The sequence below is a fragment of the Euphorbia lathyris genome, chromosome 3 (assembly GCF_963576675.1).
Source record: "Euphorbia lathyris chromosome 3, ddEupLath1.1, whole genome shotgun sequence".
NCBI classification, from domain to species: Eukaryota; Viridiplantae; Streptophyta; class Magnoliopsida; order Malpighiales; family Euphorbiaceae; genus Euphorbia; species Euphorbia lathyris.
In genome coordinates, this window is record NC_088912.1 from 66345283 (window position 1) to 66354665 (window position 9383).

Sequence of the window (9383 nt, forward strand, 5' to 3'; positions counted from 1 at the left end):
ATCGGAGATGGAATTTTCACCGTCGATTCTGATAGATGGAGAATTCAAAGGAATATGATTCATTCTTTGTTGAAATACAAGAGGTTTGAGCTTGCCATACACACCTCTTTGCACCAAAAGATTTCAGAATGTTTATTCTCGCTTTTGGGTAATACCTGCAAATTGGAAAATGATCGATCATATTTGTATTTTAGTGTTTGGTATGGATCCTAAAGATCCATGGAATCTCCAGGTGCTTCTCAGAATGTCTTTGATGATATTACACAAGTTTTTTTATCGCCATATTATTCCTGGTGTTATTTGGAAGCTCCTGAGATGGTTACAGATCGGAGAAGAGAAGAAGATTAGAAAAACATGCATGCCATACTTTTGTTAGTTTTGTATACATTTTCACTCCAAACCCATAGAAAAAAACAGAGTGTGTATTCAGGGAGAGAATGAAAATAGATCAAAGAGAAAGAGAAATGGAGATGAGGATACCGTGAGTTTGTTTATTTGGTTTTGTTTTGAGGTTTGTTTGTAATAATTTGATAATAATGTGGTTAATTTATAAAATAAATAAATATAAGGATAAAAATAACTATTTACCCTTTGAATTTTGATTTTGACTTTTTTAATACCGTTAATTAGTTTGAAATGTGTTTGCTAACGGAAAGTAACACATGTACTTGTTTGAAAAAATTTAAACCATATAATTTATGATTGAAAACGAGTGAAACCACAGGGTTTATTTTTGTAATTTTTTCTAATTTTTAATATGTCACTAATTTTTTAATATCATAAATATAAATATAGTATGCTTTTATACCATAATTTATAAATTATGGATTTCAATTCATAAATTTTAAATTTAACAAATATATCCTAGACCCTTAAATTATAAAAATTATCCTTAAAATATATTAGAAATAATTTAACAATTTACATGATTTAACATCATTCAAATTATTATTTGACGTAATTATACTTATAAAAGTCACATGTTAATATCACCAGCAAGGGAAAGCAAAGAAATAAAACCCACAATCCACCAAACAGAAAACAAAAAACACAATTATAGCAGAGAGAGAATACAATCTATACAAACAAACCTCTACAAAAGCCCAACCTCAACTACTAAACAACACCCTTATTAACCACCACAATTTCCAAAGATTCCAATTACATGAGGATTGATCCACCAATTAATCGTCTTTCTACGAGGATGATGCTTGAAAATTTCTAAAACTGGCCCATAGATATATTTGATGAGACATGGACAATTCGTGTATTTATTTTGGGAATAACTTTATCAATTGGTTGTGTTTTAAGAATAAATGTATCTCCAACATCATCATTCTCGATGTTATATATCTTCATGTGTCATCTGCTCAATAAATGGATCACTAATTGATTGATCTAACAGTTGGACGTGTATTGTAGGGGCTACTCGTCTCAACATTCTCTTCCTTACAACATCGCGGTATCTATGCATCTATTATTCGTGGTATCAATTCAACATATAGTAGGATCACATAGGCTTCCATCAACACTCTAACAAGCATTGTACATCATTGCGATCTACAATAGATACTACTTTTCCAAGATCATTGTTTGGACCCTCTTTTACTTGCATGGACATACATACTTAAGGTCAAATGGGGTTCAATCAACACTTACAATGTAAATTCTCTCTTTTTAACATCTCTTACTTGATTTTTATTGAAACCTGAATAACTTCGATTCACCACCCACGTATGTCATGGTACGTGCAACTTTTCTCCATTGGCCTTTCCACGAGATCAAACAAATAACAAACTCTATGGACATACTTCTACTTAAATGAGCAAAATTCATTGTTAAATTCCTATAAGAATCATATCATATTAAACAAAGATATAGAATACGTAGTTCACAATTGTGAAATTAAATGAAACTAAGTGAAATTCATTGAAATCAACTATTCGTATTTTGACAGTCAATTCAATTTTATATAAATTGCGAATTGTAAGTTTCGCAGATTTAGTTCGCATTTTGTTAATTGTGAAGCATTAAATCAGATAGTTACTTCGAAATTGGATCAAAATTTTATACAAAATGAGAATGATAAAAGATAGTTCGCAATTTAGCAAGGTGGCTCACAATTGGCGATTTGTGAACCACCGAAAACTATGTTAAGTTCACTAATTGCGAATAACACTTACGTATAACTAACTTAGAATTAACTTCAGACTACTTCAACTAATCTAGAATTACAATCGATTATAATGTATTTAAAATCAACAAAAACTTACATGGATTTGAAATCAACAAGAGATTGAATTAATTCTTGTTAGTGATGTTGGAGATGAAGTTTGAATAAAAATACCTAAAGGTATTTTTGTAGTATTGTTAGTTATATATATATATTAAGGATATTTTTAGAAAAAAAATATTACGTGTCTGGTTTAATGGTATGAGTTGAAATGATTTAAACAAATCGGAGTCTTCCCTTTGAGTCAATTTTAAATTTTGCCAATGATGTATGAAAATAGATAATTAAAGTATCAACATATGTGATTAAGGACATTTTGGAGAGCAGGCTCATTTTGAGATAACAAAAAAAATATTATACATAACAAAAAAATTGAACTCTCTTTTATTTGTAGAAGGTAAATGCTGTAGAAGTATTTCAAAATTTTAAGTGTAGTTGTTTTGAATACTTACATGTACATGATGATTGGTAGAAACAAAAAAATATATATACATGTTTTGAATTAATTGATTGAAAATTTTATTACAGAAGTACTTTAAAATTTTCCTGTAATTACGAGTAAATTATAGGCTTAAAGCACTTTTTGGCCCCTGGTCTATTCAAAATTTGTGCATTTGGCCCCTGACCTATTATTTGGTCGTATTTGGCCCATGACCTATCAAATTAGATAAAATTCAACCCATATTGAATGGAAAATTAACAGCAGTCACCAATACAAAAACGGCACATGACATATAAATAAAATTAATTTTCAACTGGAGATGGCAACAGTAACTATTTTACACAGTAAAAAAATCCTAAAAACTTTTTCTAGTATTCCAATAGAGTGAAAATTAATTTTATTTAAGTGTCATGTGTCATTTTTGTATTGGTTACTGTCGTTAATTTTCCAACAGAGTTAATTTTTCATTCAATATGGGTTGGATTTTATCTAATTTGATAGGTTATGGACCAAATATGACCAAATAATAGGTCATGGGCCAAATGTACAAATTTTAGATAGATCAGGGGTCAAAAAGTGCTTTAAGCCTAAATTATATGATTAGATTAGAAGATTCGTTGTTTAATTTACAAGTTGTAGTTTTTCGTAAAATTGATGACTAATAGTAATAATTACATATACTATGAATTGATATAATAATCAGAATATAAAACAACATTACAACTTGCGGTCTGAATATTACTAATTATAGTTATTTTAAATTTAATACTACTAAATAAAACCATGCACTGTGCCGACCTTTCTAGTTTACTACTATCTGAAACGTTTATTGAACCCATCAATTACCTAATAATCTACTAGCTGCACCTGCAAAACAAATCTCCACTCACTAATTAATCATTAAAATTTAAAACAATGAACTGATGTAAATTAATGTCCGAAGAGCAGTTATAAATTAATATTCATTCATTCATCTTCCATATTGACCCTTCACCTTTTTCTCATTTTGTTGTTCCTATAAATACTTGCCTGTTTGCTTAATTTTCACCATCATCATCATCGCATCCCAAACAATACAATGGCTTCCATTTCCAATCTTCATCTTTCTCTCTTCATTACTTCAATCCTAGCCACTCTTTTGGCAGTGCAAGCCAACATCAATGGTGCTTTAAGTATCAAAGCAACTCTCATTCACCGTGATTCCCCCATTTCTCCACTTTACAACCCTCAAATTACATACTTCAATCGCTTGCAAAAATCCTTCCGTCGTTCCATATCACGTGCCAACACTCTCACCAAACCAAATTCATTCTCTAACAAAGTATTTCAATCTGATATTATCGCTGGAGGAGGTGAATATTTCATCAGGATTTTCATTGGAACTCCACAACTTGAAGTCTTAGCAATTGCTGATACAGGCAGTGATCTCATTTGGATTCAATGCCAGCCCTGTGACCTCTGTTACAAGCAGAAATCCCCAATCTTCGATCCCCGCCAATCTTCAAGCTACACTGGTGTGTTATGCGGTACTACATATTGCAATAAACTGGATAGTGAAGCTCGTTCTTGTGCTGCTCAAGGCTACGACAAGAGCTGCGGATACAGCTACTCGTATGGAGATCATTCCTTTACAAACGGACATCTTGCCACTGAAACATTCGGCATCGGTTCCAATTCAAGCAATAGTAGTATTCCTCAGCCAATTGCTTTCGGCTGTGGAACCCGAAATGGTGGTTCTTTTGATGATTCAGGTTCTGGTATAATTGGCCTTGGAGGTGGCTCCATGTCTCTTATTTCTCAGTTGAGTTCTCAAATCGGAGGCAAGTTTTCCTACTGTTTAGTACCCACATTAGGCGAATCCAATTCGAGTTCGAGTACAAGTAAGATAACATTTGGTGCAGATGAGGTTCCTATTTCAAGCTGGGATACTAAGGTTTCAACTCCTCTTGTTTCCAAACAACCTGAAACCTTTTATTTCCTGACACTAGAAGCAATAAGTGTTGGAAATAAGAGATTGAGTTACAGTAAGTCATTGATTAATGGAAATAATGAAGAGGGTAACATCATAATTGATTCAGGGACAACATTAACGTTTCTGGATTCAGAATTCTTCAACCAATTGGAATCGGTAATAGATGAATCTGTTAAAGCAGAACGTGTTAGTGACCCCAATGGAATATTCAGCATTTGTTACAGACAGCTTCATATTGAGTTTCCTATAATTACTGCTCATTTCACTAATGCTGATGTGGAGTTACAGCATTTCAACACATTTGCCCAAGTAGCTAATGACTTGATCTGCTTCACCATCGTACCTTCTAATGATATTTCTATCTTTGGAAATTTAGCTCAGATTGACTTTCTGGTTGGGTATGATCTTCACAAAAGTACTGTGTCTTTCATTCCAACTGATTGTACTAAGCTCTAGTTCTTTTTTCTTGTCAATATCAATAAAATAATTGGGTGCATCGATCTACTTTGAATTGCGCATTATATTTTATTAAAAGAAAGTTACAATTACAATCTGAATTTACATCTGTGCACATTTATAGAGTAATTTAAGGCAATAAGCATGGAACTTGAGGAGTAGAACTGGAAGATGAACCATGGGCATTAAGACAATAAGATATAACGTTGTGGTTTCGAGGATCTGAAGAAGTGATGTTGATATTAGATAGTAAAATATTGGAGCAACCTACAGTCTCACTGCACGCTAGATTTACTGCTGTTTGTGTGAAGGAAGTGCCTCGAATTCTAGTGAACAATACGTCACTTATTTTCACTGCATTCGTCTTCCAAAGAACATACAAAATTCCAAGTCAGTAAATTAAGTAACATATAAGATTTGAACATATATATATATACCTGATTATGACAGCCGCCCCCAGGGCAGTAAAATTGATCAATAATGATGGGATTGGAAGTATTGGAGAGTGTAATATACTCAAATGACACCTTTTTAACAAACCCTGTTCCTCCCTGAGATTAACAAAATACTTAGATAAAAGAGCTAAATACAGTACATGATATGGTGCATGCATGCCATTTTAGTAATTATACCTGCCATGCTTTAATACGGGCACCATTTGTACTCGAACCAAACTTACAACGCTTGACATGTACTTCTTCCACCGTTCCATTCTTTCCATTATGTCCTAGGCTTCCAATACTACCAAACATTATTAACATATATAATTTTGTTATATTGTAAATCCCATCTTTCCAAAAATAAATAAATGGTTAAAGACTACTAGAGAATATTTGTATGATGCGGGACCGCCTAATATTTACCCATACTCGAAACCATAACCCATTTTTCAATGTATTGTATGGAAAAATCCGTTGGTTGAGGGTTCAATCCTAGTAACCCTAGGATGAAATTGCAGCACATGGTGGGTCAAACAATATACTGTAATAGATTAAGAGCATCTCCAAGCGAAAGATTTTTAGTCCACCTCCTAAAAATAATATAAATAATTGGATCATGTTATTTTTTTTATCTATATTTATTACGTTTAATTAATCGCGGTAATAGATATAAATTTTGTTTAATGCTCATATATCGTGTCAGTTCATTTATCAAAATGAATTGATATCCTACAATAGACCTTTACTTTTTTTTATCTTTTTTCAATTATTTATATGTACAATTTGGTTTGTTAAATTAATATATCATTTATTGATTAGTATATTTATGTGTTTGTACACTACTAGAAAATTGACAAGGGAAGGCTTGCCCCCAGTACACCCTTGTGGTGGGACCCCTCCCCGGACCCTCGCTCAGCGGGGACGCGTAATGCGACCGGGCCGCCCTTTTTTACACTACTAGAAAATACCTGATCTCTGACGGACATCAGAAATCATACTATTTCCGTCACAAAATGTCTTTAGTCACGGAATTTCTGACGGATTGAAAACGACTGTGAATCAGTCAACGCAAATGTTTGTGACGTTTTCTATGACGGATCCTCCTGACGGATTGCAGACGGAATTCCGTCAGAGATGCTGACGGAAATGCAGACGGAATTATACGTCACATCTTGTGATGGAATTACAGACGTTTTTCCATCAAATAGTATGACGGAATAAACGTCCGGATTAAACCATCCGAATGCTCTAAATCCGTCAGAACATATTTTACGACAGAATTCCATCAGGATATTCTTTTTATTAAAAAAATTATTTTTTATTTGGTTATACCAATTGAAATATCATATAATACACATCTATACATACAAGAATGATATACCTCCAAAATAACAATAATTATAAAACACTATTTTTAATTGATTATATAATACAAATTCATCATATACACATTCTAATCTAAAATTATTACAACACCAAACTAATCTAAGTGTCAACATGACCATATATTTCTCAATACCTTTCATCTAATAACCTCTTACAATCATTAATGTAATAAATGAAAGAGCTGTTTCAATTCTTCTTTGTTTTATAAGTATTGATTATACTCAAAATGACAAGCACAAAATTAGGGGTGTGGGGCGAGTCAGGTATGCATTTACCCTTCTCTCAAGCCCCATAAATATATACTCCCATCTGTTGTATGCTGCTGATCTTTTCTGTGGCACCTAATTCATTTTAACCAAAAAAAACAAAAACAAAATTATTAGCCATAACTACAAAACTTTAAAAAAAAATCTATATTAATTCTATATGGAAGTTTACCTCATTTTGAGGCCACTGGATGAGCTCTGTAGTCTGTCAATGAAAGATGAACTAGTCTTTTTCATGAATTCTCTTAAATCCTACTTTAGGGTTATAGCCCTCATCCTTCAATAAACATCCTGTAAATTACAACTTAAAATTAATTCTATAACTGAAGTTACATAGCAAAAATCTACCTCAAGAAATAGAAAGTGGCCAAAATTTATGCATCCAGTGGAAGCTACATCAACAAATTATGACATACATACCAATCATAAAATAGAAAGAAAATAGTAATAATAAAAAATCACCTATGACAAACACATTTATAGTGATAAGGACTATTAATTGGGTCATTTCCTTCAACTGGAACTTGCTCAGCTCTACATTTGTATATGCATCCTCTCTACATTCATTGTATGTGCAAGTTGGAGCTGTTGATCCTATCATTAATCTCCTTGAATTTCTTTTCATCTCTCCCTCTCTTCCCTAAATAAATGCACTTTCAAATTTAAATGCTAAAAGAACAAAAAAATCTATCTTCTTGTGAACAAAAAATGTAGGAACTACCTTCAAATGGGAAAGAGACAGTTTTGGCTGATGAGCAACTAGTAATTGAGTTCATGGTAATTACATCAGTATAATAGTATACTCAATTGATGTAGCTGATTACCACACAAAAAAATCCAAACCTCATAGTCATAAATCCTTATCATACCAATCTACCATTAACATCCAAACCTCATTTTATTTATATTGCATATCAATCACCAACTATTCAAGTATCATATGAAGCTCACATCTAAAAAAGAATGTATAATCATTCAATTATATAGGATAGGAGATCGTAAATGATTCTTCATCATCCTTAGATCTAATTTTGATAACATGAAATGTATCAAGAAAAATTCACAAGTCAATGTTGCAACTCCAAAGAGTCCTCGCCTTTCAAACTACTCATATCCATATATAAAAATATGCTTAAAAGTGTTGTATACCGATGGTAACATATGGTCATTTTAAAATATAATAAGGTAAGTTTAAGATAAAACCAATACATGTTAATCATTCGGTAAGTTGCATCTTCTGTTGTTCCATGTTCATCCAGCAGAAACACTCCCATCCCTGAATTTTTAAACTAAAATTAGGAACATTAGAAAAAAAATATTGACTACCTATGATTCAACTAAAGCAGCAGACTAAGAGAAAGAGACCAGATTAATTGTCTTTCTTCAAGAAAACATAATTTTTAAAATAACAAGCAAACCACAATTACACAATTACAGATGTATGCCAGGGCTTTAAGTTATTTTTGAGAAATACATAGAAAATGAAGTGAATATATATTAAATGTTTGAGTTTCACCTCTCAGTTGCTCCAACCGCAAAGGTGTCTCCTTTCCATCTGAAGATTTAGGAATCCCATTTATAAACTACCTGCGTCCTACAGTTCATCAATGATAATATAATGATAATATATGGAACAAAAATGCTATCTTGCTGTTTTGATTATGCATAAAGGAGAAATTCGAACCTCATCTTCAGCAATTTCATGAAGCCGAAGCTCAAGGTTTTGTCCTCGCCATTTCAAAATTCTTCTCATGCTCTTCCTTCTCAAGACCTTTCCCGTCTATGTTTTTTCTTCACAAACCTTTCAATAAAATAAAGATAGGGGTGGCGTCGATCGCATGAAAAGGAAGAGGAAGAAGTTGGGTCGAGAGAGAACGAGAGTCTGATTTGCGATTTACGGTAAAATTGAGAGAGAGGCGGAAAGAATAAGATGGAGATAGTAAATGAAGTTTTTATATGGAAGAAATTAGGGTTTTAATTGGGATCATCCGATCAAAGAATGAATCAATGATCCAGATCTAATCTCATAAGTGAAAATGACGTTTTTGCCCTGTTTTATTCAACAGATTGTCAAGGCTTCTCTAAGGCCCAAGTGATTTATCTCGGGGTTTTGGCCTTTTTAAGAATTCATTATTAGAAAATTTACACACAAATTCATATTTTAAAAATTAATTACAATTATATCAAA

General features: G+C 32.4%; 1 protein-coding gene and 1 long non-coding RNA gene across 4 annotated transcripts; one reads left to right on the top strand and one right to left on the bottom strand.

Annotated features, from left to right (window-relative positions):
- The first annotated feature begins 3753 nt into the window (after positions 1–3753).
- Positions 3754–5133, top strand: LOC136224595 (aspartic proteinase CDR1-like). The gene has a single exon (XM_066012969.1). It carries the CDS (start codon positions 3754–3756, stop codon positions 5101–5103), a length of 1350 nt encoding a protein of 449 aa, XP_065869041.1. The 3' UTR covers positions 5104–5133.
- A 1799-nt stretch (positions 5134–6932) lies between these two features.
- On the bottom strand, positions 6933–9116 carry LOC136223255 (uncharacterized). 3 transcript variants are annotated; one of them, XR_010685885.1, is made up of 7 exons: positions 8880–9116; positions 8712–8782; positions 8405–8471; positions 7917–8011; positions 7658–7835; positions 7368–7486; positions 6933–7270 (listed from the first exon to the last, which is right to left on the bottom strand). It is a non-coding gene; the product is annotated as an uncharacterized lncRNA (long non-coding RNA). The 3 variants fall into 3 exon arrangements; XR_010685884.1 differs by lacking the exon at positions 7917–8011; XR_010685883.1 differs by lacking the exons at positions 7658–7835; positions 7917–8011.
- Positions 9117–9383: the final 267 nt, after the last annotated feature.